The sequence below is a fragment of the Rhinolophus ferrumequinum genome, chromosome 3, assembly GCF_004115265.2.
Source record: "Rhinolophus ferrumequinum isolate MPI-CBG mRhiFer1 chromosome 3, mRhiFer1_v1.p, whole genome shotgun sequence".
Taxonomy (NCBI): domain Eukaryota; kingdom Metazoa; phylum Chordata; class Mammalia; order Chiroptera; family Rhinolophidae; genus Rhinolophus; species Rhinolophus ferrumequinum.
This window is the reverse complement of record NC_046286.1, coordinates 19,999,700-20,016,359: the sequence shown is the minus strand read 5'-3', so window position 1 is coordinate 20,016,359 and position 16,660 is coordinate 19,999,700. Positions and strand designations below refer to the sequence as shown.

General features: G+C 36.2%; 1 protein-coding gene across 1 annotated transcript in view; it reads left to right on the top strand.

The window, feature by feature from the left end:
* The window catches only part of PKHD1 (PKHD1 ciliary IPT domain containing fibrocystin/polyductin), a 429,832-nt gene that overhangs the window by 45,831 nt on the left and 367,341 nt on the right, over nucleotides 1-16,660 (top strand). The window contains exons 27-30 of the mRNA XM_033102675.1: nucleotides 2,723-2,853; nucleotides 10,939-11,074; nucleotides 15,066-15,261; nucleotides 15,958-16,025. Of these exons, the coding sequence (XP_032958566.1) occupies nucleotides 2,723-2,853; nucleotides 10,939-11,074; nucleotides 15,066-15,261; nucleotides 15,958-16,025 (531 nt within the window). The remainder of the gene's footprint in view (nucleotides 1-2,722; nucleotides 2,854-10,938; nucleotides 11,075-15,065; nucleotides 15,262-15,957; nucleotides 16,026-16,660) is intronic.

The following is a 16,660-nucleotide window of genomic DNA, read 5'->3' as shown; positions in this document are numbered from 1 at the left end:
TATTGTCTCACAGTTCTGGAGGCTAGAAGTCAAGTTTCAAGGTGTCAGCAGAGTTGAGTCTTTCTGAACTAACCTGTGAGGAAGAATCTGTTTCATTCCTATTCCCCAGCTTCTGGTGGTTTGCCGGGAATCTTGGACGTTCCTTGGCTTGTAGAAGTATCATCTGATCTCTGCCTTCATCTTCACATGATATTCTCACTGTGTCTTTTCTGTGCCCCGAATTTCCCTTTTATATGGGAGTATGTTGAATTAGGGGCCCACTCTATTCCAGTATGACCTCATTTTACATTAAATAATTCCATCTGCAATGACTGTATTTCCAAGTAAGCTCACATTTTGAGGTACTGGCAGGTAGCACTTTAACGTGTGAATTTTAGGAGACACAATTCAACCCAAAACAGTGTCCAGCTTCATTCTTTTGTATGTGGGTAAGAAGTTGTTCCATTTTACATATGTATGAAATTATTAGTAGTATAATTTCTTGCAAATGGAATTCCTCCACAAAGTCAAGAGGTTGTGTACATTTAACATTTTGAAAATAACAAAATATCCTCTTTGGAGGTTGTATAATTTATTCCCTATGCAGCAATGTACATGAGTGTATATCGGGGGTGCCAAAAAATGTATACAGATGACTATTCATCTTTTGTTATTGGTATATATTGAGTATTACAATTTTAGTACAGTTTTTTCCTTTCTTAAAATATATATACATGTTTTGGCACCCTCTGTATTTACTTCTTACAAACACATTATGTTCCCAAACTTTTTGATATTGCCAATCTTATAGAAGAAAAATAACATTTCATTGTATTTTTCACTTTGCATTTATTTTTATATATTAAGGATATTAGCTCTTTATGTTTATTCTTTGTTTCTATGTTTACTATTTTTTAAATTCATAAGTATTTTAACTTTTTATGTAGTAAATAAATTAACATTTTTTATAACTACATGGTTTATAAAATACTTAGAATGTGTTTTCTTTCTCTGAAATTATGTAAAAATAAAATTTCTGCCATGTTTTCTATTTTTTAATAGTTTATTTTTTATGGTTAAATATTTGATCAATTTCGAATTTATTTTTGTGGGGATGTGAAGTAGGAATTCAGATTTAATTTTTTCAATACTATTCACTTATTTCATTGCTAAATAAATCATCCATCTATTTGCATTTACATGAAATGTTGTATTTATCATTTCCTATAGTTCCATACTTCTCTGGGTTTATTTCTGAACTTCCAATTCTGTTCCATTGATCTATCTGGCTGTTCATGCTTTATTATTACATTTTAGTTATGGTTGTTTTATAAGATATTTTAATGTCTCACAGAAGACCCCTTTACTCTTACTTTTGAAATTTTATATTCTGGCTATTGTTTTTCATTTTTTATTGAATTTTAAAATCTTGTCTAATTTAAATAGAAAATATTATTTGTATTTTCATTGGGATTGCATTGATGCTTTGGTTTAATTTGGAAAGATATGCCGCCATTCTGATGTTCACTCCTTCTACCCATTTATTTTAGTTATTTTTATGTTTTAATACATCTGTTTTGTTCCTCAGTAGCATTTCAAACTTTTCTTCAAATTCTTCATTACCTTGAATTTTTCTTGTCAAGATTGTTTCCAGATATTGTATCTTTTATGTTGGTATTCAAATTCCTTTTCTTCAATTTTATTCTGTAACTTTGAAGTCTATTGTTATCTTGCCCTGACTCTTCAGGGCAAATTATATATTTAACTTCAGGGTATTATTTCACCCAGTCACATTCTCCTGAAGGGTTTTCGTCAGGTTGTATAAGTTTCCCTTTCTCACCCTGACATGCTTTGTGAAGATAACCTTGCTCTTGCAACCACTTCCCACTCTCAAGGGGTACATGTCTCCATTTGGGGCCTCACTGCCTCTCTTGTGTTCCATTCTGTGGAGATGGCACACCAGAATAATTGCCGTCATCAATAATAAGTGGAATTTCTGTTCATCTGTTGGACCAAAGGCTGCTCCTCCAAATGGGAAAGTGTGCCATGATATCTGTGTGATTGGTGCCATGCCTCTTCTTACTGATGTCTGCAGTGAGGGGATAGGGGTTTCTGTGGTTGCTCTTCAGTGGTCAGTAGAGAAATCCTGACGGTAGTGGGTTTTGATGTCAGTCACTTCTGCACCATCATGGAGATGAGAACTTAGTATGTGTGGTAGCAAATGGCAAAGCTGGAAGGGCTAAGGCTGTTATTGCAAGATGAGGGAAGTCAGAACCATTGAACTCAGGAGCAATATTACAAATGATTTGTTTGAAGTTGCCGAGCAGTCTGTGGCCCTGACTCTGGGTCCACTTCTCTTTCTGCCATGATGCTCTCTTATACTTAAAATATGAGGGAAAAATAAATTTTATAGGATTGGCAAGGATGATGTTTAAAAATGTAGGGCAGGAAGAGTTTTCAGACACCATCTACTTTACTTCTCTGACTTGTAGCAGTATTGCGTCTCTGTTTTATTCTTAAATATCTCTGGGATGCATTACTACGTTTCTCTGCCCTCTAGTCACCACGCCTCCCTTTCTATATAGAGTTTATATATTTAACTTCAGTATTTCTCTGCAGTTTGAGCATGCCTTGTGTTTTGTCTATGGAGCCTCTTATTTTAATTTCTTTTTATCTCTCGTAGAAAATTAATGTCTGCACGCATGGCTGTATATCTCACCTGAAAATACTGTTTTCATTACAGGAGGGCTCTGGGCCACCATCCAAGGCTCTAGTTTGGAAGACGTTAGCCTTGTGTTATTTGGATCTCAGTCATGTGCCGTCAACATCAGCACAAGCAATTCACGACAAATTCGATGCAAAGTTCCACCGAGGGTAAGCGGCATCCTTTGGTATCTCCTTATTTCTGGGTGGGTGACCGTTATTAACATGTAGTGTGAGGTTGTCAGTGAATCATTTCTTAGAACTAAATTAGTTGACATGACCTTTTCATCATGAGAGTGTGCTTATATGATTTATATCGCTTGTTTGGCTATGAAGTGGGAAGCTGACTCCACCAATGGAGCTTGTAATTAACATCAGCTAATTTTCTTTAAAAGAAAACGAAGAAGGAAGTCCACATGAGTATTAGTGCCACATAATAAATACATTTATGTAGTGCACAATCTGGGTGTCGGTTTGCAAAGCTTACATATCTTGTCATTGCCCTTCTCTCTTAAACAAATAAGTTTTCACCAGCAATTTTGTTTTCTGGCGTGGATGTGAATGGTGGAACTTAGGCACTTCTAGAATGTCTGGTTCCTATAAAATATCTTCCTCGCTATTTCCTATTGCTTCCTTTCCCCCTTAAAACTAGTCCTCCCTTTTTTTTTTTCAGTTAATACTATTTTATCGTCTACTCTTATTAAGAGATTGAGTCCAGGTCCTTTCCTGGTGCTGTTGCTGAGAGTAGAGTCACACTCACAGCTGAGCTTTCTATTCAGAGTTGACTTCAGTGTGATCAACATGGATTTAATAGCATATCCATGACCCCAAAATATGACTGTTTTCTGAGCAAATACAGATCTCTGGAATAGAAGATTCAGAATAATCTTTGATCTCTGGTCTTTAATCATTTTTATCTCATCCAGTTACTCAAATATTATGAAATGTTAACTGTTATATATAAACTGCATGCAATTTCACATACAGTTGGATTGTAATTTGTTTGTTCTCTATATTGTTGAACATTAAGAAAATTTCCAAAATTTCCTATTTTAAACAACAGAACTTTCATCATCCCAATAACTGTATTTTGGGGCATATTTATTTTTCTCAAGGTATGTAGTATCTAGTTGTCTGAAATTCCTTTTTAATTTATATCCCCACTATCATTGTATGAGTACCTGATTTCTGGAATCTGGCCAACACTGGGTATTATCACTTTAATATATTTACTGTTTCAATAGCAAAGATTTGTGCTCTTTGGATTTATTTTACTAGAGAGAATAAGCACTAAAAAAACCAAACTTTTAATTTTGTTCAAAGTAATACATGCAAAGAGTAAAAGGAAAATAGTAGAACAATCATGCTCTTCTATCCATTTTCTCTCTTTTTCAAATCCCCCTTTCTGAAACAACCGCTTTTAATTCTTTTGAATCTAGTTACAATACTATTATTTTGTTAAATCAAGAAATCATGTTTATATTATTATAACTATTCAAATGATGCGTGCAGAATCAGGAATATATCTTTTCTTTTATAGCTTATTTTTTCTCAAGAGTTTCTATTTTTAGATTTTTAAAAAAATTAAGTTTATTGGGGTGACATTTGTTATAAAAATTATATAGGTTTCAAGTGTACAATTCTATAATACATCCTCTATATATTGTATTGTGTGTTCACTGCCCAAAGTCAGTTCTTCTGTCACTATACAGAGGATGCCAAAAAAATGTATACACATTTTAAGAAAGGAGAAAACTGTATTAAAACTGTAATACTCAATATATACTGATTACAAAAGATGAGTACAAGTCATGTGTATACATTTTTTTGGCACTCCCAGTATATTTGACCCCTTATGCCCTCTTCTACCACCCCCAACCCCTTACCCTTTGGTAACCATTAAACTATTGTCTATGTCTATGAGTTTTGTTTATCTTGAACAAAGATAAAATTATCTTGATAATTTGTTGCTTTCAGTTTTATATCCCACTTATGAGTAAAATCATATGATTCTTGATGTTTTCTGTCTGACTTATTTCATTTAGCATGATAATCTCAAGATATATCCATATTGTTGCAAATGCCAGTATTTCATCTTTTTTATAGTAATATTGAATTGTAATATTGAATATGAGTAATATTGCACTGTATATATGTATCATATAGTCATCCAATCAACTATCAAAGGACACTTTGGCTGTTTCCAAGTCTTATCCGTGTGAATAATGCTGCAATAAACATAGTGGTACATGTATCTTTATGGATAAATGTTTTCAGATTTTTTGGGTAGATAGCCAGAAAAGGAATTGCTGGGTCAAATGGTAATTTTATTCTTAATTTTTTGAGGAAGTTCCATACTGTTTTCCATAGTGGCTGCACCACTTTACACTCCCACCAGCAGTTGGGAGGCTTCCTTTTACTCCACACGCCCTCCAACACTTGTTATTACTTGTCTTGTTGATAATAGCCATTCTAACAGGTGTGAGGTAGTATTTCATTGTGGTTTTGATTTGCATTTCCCTAATAGCTAATAATATTGAGGATTTTTTTTTTTTTTTTTTTTTATATCTGTTGGCCGTTTGCATGTGTTCTTGGAATAAGTGTCTGTTCAGGTCTTCTGCCCATTCTTTAATTGGATTGTTTTGTTGTTGAGTTGTATGAGATCGTTATATATTTTGGATATTAGTCCCTAATGGAGTTATTGTTTGCAAATATCTTCTCCCATTCTGTTGGTTGCCTCATTGTTTTGTTGATGATTTCTTTTGCTGTGCAGAAACTTTTTAGTTTGATATAGTCCCATTCATTTATTTTTGCTTTTATTTCCCTTGCTTTTAAGGTCAAATTCATAAAATCCTCTCTGAAGCCAAGGTCCATAAGTTTAGTACATATGCTTTCTTCTATGCTATTTATTGTTTCAGGTGTTATGTTTAGGTCTTTGATTAAATTTGAGTAATTTTGGCATATGGTGATAGATAGCAGTCTAGCTTTATTCTTTTGCATGTGGCTTTCCAGTTTTCCTAGCATTTATTGAAAAGGCTTTCTTTTCTCCATTGTATGCTTTTAGCTCCTTTGTTGACAATTATCTGCCCACATAAGATGTCTGACAATTAAGTTCACGAACTTGTTGCAACGATGTTTCTAACTTTTTTTATATCAGAGGGATTATTAATTATGAACTTGTACCAACTGGACAAACAGTTAACCAACTTTACTATTTGGAAGTGCTGAATAGGCTGCGTGAAAAAGTTAAACGACTAGAATTTTTGCCAACGATTCATGGCTCTTGCATCACGACAATGTACCAGCTCACACGGCACTGTCTGTGAGGGAGTTTTGAGTGAGTAAACAAATAACTGTATTGGAACACCCTCCCTGCTCACCTGATCTGGCCCCCAATGACTTCTTTCTTTATCTGAAGATGAAGAAAATATTGCAAAGAAGACATTTTGATGACATTCAGGACATACGATAATTCCTGATAATTCAGGACATACATAAGGATAATACGATGACAGCTCTGATGGCTATTTCAGAAAAAGAGTTCCAAAATTGCTTTGAAGGGTGGACTGGGCATTGGTGCCAGTGCATAGCTTCCCAAGGGGAATACTATGAAGGTGACCATAGTGATATTCAGCAATGAGTCATGTATTGCTTTTTCTAGGATGAGTTTGTGGACTTAATTGTCCAACCTCGTATATGTAGGTTTATTTCTTGGTTCTCAATTCTGTTCCACTGGTCTGTATGTCTGTTTTTCTGCCATACCATGCTGTTTGGATTATTGTCACTTTGTGGTATAATTTAAAGTCAGGGAGTGTGATACCTCTGCCCTCGTCCTTTTTTCTCAGGACTGCTTTGGCTATTTTTGGGTCTTTTGTGATTCCACACCAATCTGATGATTTTTGTTCTATATCTTTATAAAATGCCATTAATATTTTGGTGAGGAGTCATTAAATCTGTATTTTGGTCTGGGTAATATGGCCTTTTTTTAAAAAAAATAAAGTTAATTGGGGTGACAATTGTTGGTAACGTTACATAGATTTCAGGTGTACAGTTCTGTAATACATCATCTCTATATATAGCCATTTTAACTATGTTGATTCTTCCACTCCATGAACATGAAATATCTTCCCATTTCTTTGTGTCTTAATCAATTTCTGTTAATAATGTCTTATAGTTTTCAGTGTATATGTCCTTCACATTCTTTGTTAAGTTTATTCCTAGATATTTTATTTTTATTGTTGCAATAGCAAAAGGAATTTTTTTCCTTTTCATTTCTTTTTCTGAAATTTTATTGTTAGTATATAGGAAAACAATGAATTTTTGTATATTGATTTTGTATCCTGCAACTTTACTATATTTGTTTATTGTTTCTAATAGATTTCATGGTTTTCTATATAAAGAATCATGTCATCTGCTAAAAGTGACAATTTGTCCTCCTCATTCCCAATTTGGATGCCATTTATTTCTTTCTCTTGCCTGATTGCTCAGGCTAGGACTTCCAATACTTGTTGAATAACAGTGGTGAAAGGGGCATTCTTGTCATGTTTCTGATTTTAGAGGAAAAGTTTTCAGTCTTTCACCATTAAGTATGATATTGGCTGACTGTTGTCATCTGTGGCCTTTATTATGTTGAGGTACTTTTCTTCTATACTCATTTGATTAAGTAATTTAATCATAAATGGATGTTGTATCTTGTCAAGTGCTCTTTCTGCATCTATTTATGTGATTGTATGATTTTTGTCCTTTATTTTGTTTATGTGGTATATCACATTGATCAATTTGCATATGTTGAACCATCCTTCTGCCCCTGGAATAAACCCCACTTGATGGTGATGTATAATCTTTTAAATGTATCATTGTATTTGATATACTAGTATTTTGTTTAGTATTTTTGCATCTGTATTTATCAGAGATATTGGTCTGTAATTTTCTTATGTTATCCTTACCAGAATTTTGTATCTGGGTTATATTGGCATCATAAAATGAGTTAGGAAGTATTGCCTCTTCTTCAATTTTTTGGATGAGTTTAAGGACAGGTATTAAATCACCTTTGAATGTTTGGTAGAAAGTTTCATACATATAGTAGTGAAGCCACCTGGTCCTGGACTTTTGCTTTTGGGGAGGTTTTGTATAGTTATTTCAATTTTCTTACTGTTGATCAGTCTATTTAGATTTTCCAGTTCTTCATGAGTCTAGGAAGGTTATATACTAGGGGTGCCAAAAAATGTACACATTTTAAGAGATGTTATTTATGTATTACTTTTTGAAGTTGAATTGAATTACAGTAGCAATGTGTAGTATGATGTTCGCTCAAAAGATGGCATTAATCAAATGAATGCTAGTGTCATTCATTGTATTAATATTACAATTTTAATACAGTTTCTTCCTATCTTAAAATGTGTGTACATTTTTTGGCACCCTCTGTATTTCTAAGAACTTGTCCATTTCTTTTAGGTTATTAAATTTTGTGGCATATAGTCTTTCATAGTATTCTTGTATGATCATTTGTATTTCTGTGGTATCCATCATAACTTCTTTTTCATTTCTGATTTTGTTTGTGTCTTTTCTTTTTTCCTTAGTGAGTCTAACCAGGGGTTTGTCAGTTTTATTAATCTTTTCAAAGAATCAGCTCTTTGTTGCATTAATTTTTTCTGTTGTCTTTTTTTTCTATATTTCATTTAATTCAGCTCTAATTTTTATCATTTCCTTCCTTCTGCTGACTTTGGGCTTCATTTGTTCTTTTTCGATTTCTTTAAGATGTAATGTTAGGTTATTTATTTGGGATTTTTCTTGTTTCTTGAGATAGGGCTGTAATGATATAAATTTCCCTCTTATTACTGCTTTTTGCAGCATCCCCAAAGTTTTGATAAGTTGTATTTACATTCTCATTTGTTTCTATGTATCTTTTGATCTCTCCTTTTATTCCTTCTTTGACCCAGTCATTCTTTAGTAGCATGTTGTTTTATCTCCACATATTTGTGTTTTTTTCCTGCTTTCTTTTTGGAGTTGATCTCCAATTTCAAAGCCTTGTGGTTGGAGAATATGTTTTGTATGACTTTAGTCTTCTTAAACTTGTAGAAGTTAGTTTTGTGTCCCAACATGTGGTCTATCCTTGAGAATGTTCCATGTGCTCTAGAAAACAATATATCATCTGGTGTTTTGAGATGAAAGGCTCTGTAAATGTTGATTATGTCCATTTGGTCTAATGTGTCATTTAAGGCAGATATTTCCTTATTGATTTTCTGCTTTGATGATCTATCCATAGCCACCAATGGGATATTTAGGTTCCCTACTATAATTGTGTTTTGTCAGTTTCTCCCTTTAGTTCTGTTAGTAGTTGCTTTGTATATTTTGGTGCTCCCTGGTTGGGAACATACATAGTGATAAGTGTTATGTCTTTTTGATGTATTGTCCCCTTTATCATTATGAAATGTCCATCTTTGTCTCTTGTTACCTTTTTTATCTTGGAATGTATTTCATTAGATATAAGTATGAATATACCTGATTTTCTCTGGATGCCATTTGCTTGGAGTGTCAATTTCCACCCTTTCATTTTAGACTCAATATAAGGAGTCTATATTTGTCCTTATAGCTGAGACGTGTCTCTTGAAGGCAGCATATGGTTGGATTTTTTTGTTTGATCCAATCTGCTACTCTGTGCCTTTTTATTGGCGAGTTCGGACATTTAGGGAGATTATTGATATATGAGGATTTCCTATAACCATTTTATCTTCTGTTTTCTTGTAGCTCAGTTGTTTCTTGTAGCTCCATTGTTTCTTTGCCCTTGTGTTTCTGTTATCTTAGTTTGGTGGTATTCTCTGATTATTTTTCCCTCTGTTTCCTTTTTTATGTTATGTGTATCAATTCTGGATTTTTTTTTTAAAGTTATATTTCTTTTTTCTTTTTAATTGCTTTTTTGCTGGCATGGTACAGTCACTTTTTTTAAAGGATTTTTAGTGGGGAAGGGGAACAGGACTTCATTGGGGACAGTGTGTACTTCCAGGCCTTTTTTTCCAAGTCAAGTTGTTGTCCTTTCAATCTTAGTTGTGGAAGGCGCAGCTCAGTTGGAGGTCCAGTTGCCGTTTTCTAGTTGCAAGGTGCACAGCCCACCATCCCTTGCGGGAGTCGAACCGGCAACCTTGTGGTTGAGAGGACGCGCTCCAACCAACTGAGCCATCCGGGAGCTCAGCGGCAGCTCAGCTCAAGGTGCTGTGTTCAATCTTAGTTGCAGGGGGCACAGCCCACCATTCCTTGTGGGACTCTAGGAGTTGAACCGGCAACCTTGTGGTTGAGAGCCCACTGGCCCATATGGGAATCGAACAGGCAGCCTTCGGAGTTAGGAGCATGGAGCTCTAACCGCCTGAGCCACCGGACTGACCCCAATTCTGAATTTTTTTTGTGTGGTTACCATTAAGTTTATGCAAAAGAAAGTTTCATACATATAGTAGACCTTTTTCCTCTGGAAGCACCTTATCTCCATTCCCCTTTGCAAATTCATACCTTTACTCTCTCCCCTTTTATGTTTTTGTTGTTACAAATTATCCCCATTTACACTGTGAGTTTTTAAGTTTGTCTTTTCATGTCTTCCTTATAATAAAAATCCTCTATCTTAAGAAAAAAATTCCATGATATCAGTTACTCTTTTTCCTTGCTCTCACTTTCCCGCTTTAATTAAACTTGGTGTTTTTTAGATTCATTCTACAGATTTTATCCTAGCACCTCCCTTGATGCTCTTCTATGTAGAGTCATTTTTTTCTTGGAGTATATATCTTCCTCTTCTTTGGCTATTGTTTATTTTCTTTATATCATAGCCTTAAGAAACGTTCTAAAAAAGAATATATATGAGGGAATTTTTCCAAGTACTTAAATATCTGAAAGTATTCTCACATTTGATGAATGGTTTAATTAGGTATGGATGTTTATTTGAAATTGCCACTTTTAACAGAACTAATTGGTCTGTTAATTGAAAATCATTTTTGTTTACTCTTTAATCTGTAGGATGTTGCACTTGCCTATTCTAAACACTTGTCACTCTGGTGTGTGTGTGTGTGTATGTGTGTGTGTGAGAGAGAGAGAGAGAGAGAGAGAGAGAGAGAGAGAGAGAGAGAGAGAGAGAGATAAAGAGAAAGAGAGACTTGAAAGAAACAAATATATTCTTTAAAAATGATTTTCCTGAAATTAACCCTTTAAACTAATTATGGACTTCTCTTAAGTCAGTTTTATTTACAGAGGGTTGATTTTAAAATTGTTTTTCAGGGGAAAGATGGACCCATTGTGAATGTGACTGTGATCAGAGAGCACCACTCTGCAGTTCTTTCCATGGCATTTACATATGTCTCCTCTTTAAATCCAGTGATCATGTCTCTGAGCAGAAACAGAAGCAACATAGCAGGTAAAATACTTGATACTGTACAATCTTGTTTTTAGACAATTGAGCCTATAAGAAGGAAAATAAAATTGCCTATACATTTTATTGAAGGTAGTGTTATATTTTGGATGGAAGTTATATTTTTCTGAAAGCCAGGAGACTTGTATTCTCATCTTAGGCATCACTGAATAAATCTCTTTATATACATTTTCCCTCTGTAAAATTGCAACCACTTCCCGTCATGAAAATGACATGGGAATTCAAAGGTAACAATTTAACAAATAGACTTTAATTCTTGTCACTAATTTTTACAACTATTAACCTCAATTTACAGGTAAGGAAATTGAGGAACAGTGAGAATAAGTAGCTTGTCTCAGATGTTACCTTTAGCAAGTAACAGACCTGGGAGTTGAATCAAGCAGTCTGGTCCAGATTTCAAGCAGTTAGCCACGTATTATTTCCTGTAAAACACTCTTGTTGGCATCATATTCTATTGAAGCAATTATTTGGTATAATTAGAGAATAGATGTTCTAATTAACCAAGAATTCTTGTTCCTTGAAACAGGCTATGTATAAAAAGAGTAAATTCTTTAGCACCCAACTACATGAAACAATTTAATCTTTCTTTGATAATTCAGATGATATGGCAGGGTGGAATTATAACAATTTATTATCATGTCATCCTATAGATCTGGAGAAGTACCAGGTAATACACCTTTCTGGTTAATTGAATGCCAGATAACAGAGGGTTTATGACAGCCATATCTAAGGGTTTATTACTAATGACCGTCAAATTTTCCCCTAAAAAGCCTAGACTCAGTTTTTCTGGTGCTATTTTCATTTTCCATTGCTCAAGAGTACATAAATAAAGGGAAGTGTCCTTTAGCTTCTCAATATTTTTCAGCTCAGATAGTGCTGAAGAAGAATTTGTTCCCTCAGGCAATGAAGGTGTATAAAATTCCTTAGTGGTATAGATTCTTCCCAACGAAGTAGAAAAGGGAGGAAGGAGCTCTGTGTTCTGTTCAGATTTCAGTGTTTTGGGATTTTGATACAATTTCCTACCTATAATGAGTAGAATTCATACATTGCATCAGTGCCTCAAAGGCCCCTACGATTAGCTTGACAATTGACCAAGAGCCCAAGCAGTTCACGTTATTGATATATACAGCATGATGTATTATTTGCAGAATTTATACTTGCATTTAAATCTTTCTGCAGGCAGAATAAAGAAGATGGTGTATAAAATCCACAAAGAGTAGTAGCCTATTGGGAAAATCTCATTTGGAAGTTGGAGTGCAGCACATCTCCATCCTGGAGAAGATTAGGTTGGCAGTGACCACGAACCTAAGATAAAATCGAAGAAAGAGAGGAGAAGGGGCAGCGGACGGGGAGGAAGAATTTGATGTGCACGGCCATTAGTTTGGTTTTTGCAGTGAATTCTAGCTCAACTACTCCTTGGGCAAGATATTTAACTTCCTTTATCTTTAGTTTCTTTAACTGTTAGGTGGGAGTAATTCTTTCAAGATTATTGTGAAAGTTGCAAATAAAGTAGGTAAGAGTACCTAGCCCAGGAACTAAGATGGAGCAAGCACTCAATAAATGCTTTGTTGAAATTGATGTGATCATTCTGCCAGATACTGTGTTATCTTAATGAGCCAAAGATGGCCTCTGTATATTGGCCCGATGTTACTTACTTTTTCACAGCAGGCTGGGAGCCATTAGCTCAAAAGCCTGCCAAAGTCAAACTAAAATTTTTACATACCCAGTTATTTTAAACATAGCCTCCCAAAGCAGATTTTTAATATTTTAGAGGCTGCCTGCTTTGCATACCCTGTAAAACTGCACCCAACATCTGCTAGACGTTGATAACATTAACCTGGGGGCTATAAAGGACTCTAAACCACCGTCACACTTCACAGCTCTTTGACCCAAAGACTACCCACCGGGCTGCTGAGTGACATCCTCTAGACACACAAGACCCCTCTCTGATCTCCCACTCCCCCAGGAGTTTCCCTGCCTTCCTCCCCTTCTGGGTGGTAGTCTCCTATTGTTGCCTCTGGAAAGTCTCATGCTGTGAGATTTCTGCACCTGTGAAAGCACCACCCATAGAAAGCTTGTTTTTATGCTTCTGCCATCTTGTGGTCATGTCTTTTTTCTTGCTCAGCCCTGAAAGTCCTCAAACTCACTGCGCTGAGGCTTCAGACTTCACAGTAGGAATAAGGTTGGGAAGACGTGATGAAGTAAAGAGGATGTGGATCAAGGAAGAAAATGAAGTTAATTGAGAGCTTTTGAATACTGTACTATGCCAGAGGCTGTCCTAGGTTATTTAACTTAATCCTTACAACTAACCACACGGGGTGGGCTCCGTTACCATGTTACTGATGAAAAAATCCCAGGCTTTGAGAGCCCAGAGTGAGTTACCCAGGCACACAGGTTGTTCAATGGCAGAGCAGGGATTTGAATGTAGGTTCAGTCTTCTCAACACACCACAAACCCTCCTCTTTCACATTTCTCTTTTAAGTAACCTCCTCGACTGATTGTCTATAGTGTTCTGCAGATGCCAGCTCTGTAGTAGTTCTCAAACATTAGCAACCACGGGCATCTTAGAGGTGCTTTCGCCCAAGCTGTGTCTCTATGGACAAACTGAGACACAGGAGATGTATGTAGGTTTATTTTTACTCCTGCCATCGCATACTTGAGTTTTGGCTCTTGTTAAGACTCCAGTTGTCTGCAGAGTGGATTTTCCTTCCTTAGGTCTTCAATCGGTCTTATAGATTGGAAAAATAGCTTCAATCATTTTCTTTCCTTGCTTACAAAACTTCGGAGGTCTCCACTGCCCACTGAATTCAGTAGAGACCCTTGAGTATTGGCTTTCCTGGTCTTCAGCCGTAGAACCACAATCAAATTGGCCTATTCCTAGCTGTATGGACATGTATCTGGTCTTTCAGAAAGCCACCCAGTTTTCTTTCCTTCTCTCTAAACCACTGGATGATGAAATGAGGAAGTGCTATGAAAGACTTTGGGTAAAACTGTTGGGTTTTTAGAATTGAATTGTGAATCCCTTCTTCTCTATCCTTCCTCTTTGGACTTAGCTTTCAAATTGAATTTCAAGCCCCATCTTGCCCAGAAGGCCTTTCTTGATATTTTGAATGATGCTCTTACTTGAAACCCCCCCCCTGCTTAATTTTCACCTCTCTTATGGCATGTCTTGTAACTGAAGCTATTTCAACACCAAAGAGACCAGTGAGGTCTCTTTGAGGGCAGAGACCTTATTTGTGTGTCCCTTGTGACATATTACTCATGGTACTCTATAATATTTAAGGTAAAAGAAATTGAGTTAGAGTGTTTATAATACATATAATGTTTTAGTAGAGTTGCTAATTAAAGTTAAAAGGTATTGAAATATAAGAGAAGACTGGGTTCAGGCATTGACATTTCCATTAATTAGCAATGAGACTTTGGCTGCTAAACCTTAGTTTCCTCAAAAGTTAAATGTCGGTCCTGCTAACTGCCTTGTATATGTCATCAGGATAGTATGAGGATCGAATGGGATAACATATGTGAAAATGCTCTATAAACTGTGAAGTACTGTACTCATATGCAGCATTACTATTAGGTTCAGTGCACCCTGCAGCTATAACTTTAAACTTCTATCAGTAGACATGTAAATGTTAAAAAATAAGGACATGGGGTGCTATTTGTTGCTTATGGAGAGCATCAGCCCTCAAAATGACTTCTCGACTTGCCTTTGCATGAAGATAAATTAGTGTGCCTCTTGCGTACAATTGTCCTGACATGCTTGCTTTGTTATGGTCTTGAGATTATAGGCTGTAGCTCTATTAAAAGATTTGTTAGAAGTTTCATGAAAAAAAATAGGTTTGCATTAAAACTCTTAATTAGGGTATTAGGCACAGGGCTGACCATGTACTTAATTGTAAAAGATCATTGTAGAATTGGATGGGTGATTGAAGCCACAAACCCCCTGACAGAGGCTAATGAATTCTTTTCAACACAGGAGGTGAGACTCTTTTCGTTGGAATGGCGCTGCCGAGGGACTACGCAGATTTGGATGTGGAAGTCCACATCCAGGATACGTCGGCTTGGGTTCATGCAAAGACGGCTCAGGGTTTGGAGGTGGTGCTGCCCCCGCTGCCAGCTGGCCTCCATAGAATCTCGGTCTCCATCAATGGGGTCAACATTCAATCAGAAGGGTAAGGGGGACACTTGCCATTGGTTTTAGGTCTGTTTGATGGTCTAGAGATTCAATTGAGGAATTCTAGTTTTGAGTTAGGTCTATATTTTTTCTTCTTCTGAAGTCAGGGGATAAACATGAGAATCATAAAATTTAAACAGGTCTTAGAGACCGTACAGGACAGTTCACTCTCAAGACCAAGTCAGGGGAAATATTTGGCTTACCAGTTGGGGAACAGAGAACTTTCTGGAATTAAGATGTCATGGCTTTGGGTTGGGGTAGGTGTGGAGTGAGTATCTATATGTGAAGGGGGAAGAGTGTGCTTTAATAAAGGTCTGTAACTAAATAAGACCTTTAATAAGATTATCTTGGGCTTTGAATAAATGGCTTACAATTATTGCACAAGCCATGTTTATATCCTCTTAGCCCTGAAGTCCCTCTGTCCAGCATTTCTCTAGAAGTTCCATCTTCTCATTCCAGAAAGTTAGCTAAACGGTATGGGACTGATGCCATCATATGATACTGGTCCAGGAAAATGTCCCACACAAATCTTTTCCCCACTATTTCTTTTCTTCTCTGTTAGGCAGCTTGCTCTCCATCACTGCTCTCTTCTTCTTCCCCACATACATACACCTCACCTCTTCTGTCTTACTCCTTCCTTTCTCTTCTTTTAACTCTCTCAGTGATTTCTTGGCAATCTCCCCATTTTCTGTAGGGTCGATCTCCACATCCTGTACATCACAGAAGTTTTCGGCATTGAGCCTTGCTGTGGATCCCTTCTGGGTGAGTGACTCTGATGTGACTGGTATCATTTACCCAGTAAATCTACTTGCTGGATATTCAGATTCTCTTCCTGGATTAACTCACCAGTGAGATTAGAAATGGGTAGCAGGGAGAAGAGTTTTCCTTCTGCTCCAGGAACTGGGTGGTGTACTTTGAAGGGTATGAAAACTTGGGGATTCCTTAGCTCAGTAAGCTCAGGAAATTATAGAATTTTTATGAAAAGGAGATATTTCCTTTTGTAATAGAAAGAGGCTAAAACATCTAATGGCTAGCACATCTCAAATGGATGTTAGAAAAATAGGGAAGAGCTTCCTGCATTATTCTTTTAGATACTACATGTGCAAGGAGAGGAGGAATGAAGTTCGGTGTCTTCACTTTCCTCTAGGGATGCAGATGAAGGACCCAGAAGAAGTCAGAAACACGAATGCCAGTATGGGCGATGTAAGGACAAGGCAAATAGAGAACTCTAGACAACTATTCATTTTCAGAAAAAAATTGAAAGCTATATACCTGCGTGTAAATAATCATTGTGATAGTGTATGAAATAGCACGTTATCCTTTTTGAGTTTGCGAATGATGTGGGGTACGTTGCTCCAACCCGTCCTGAAGATGGGTTTGATTGTCTCTCAGCTAGA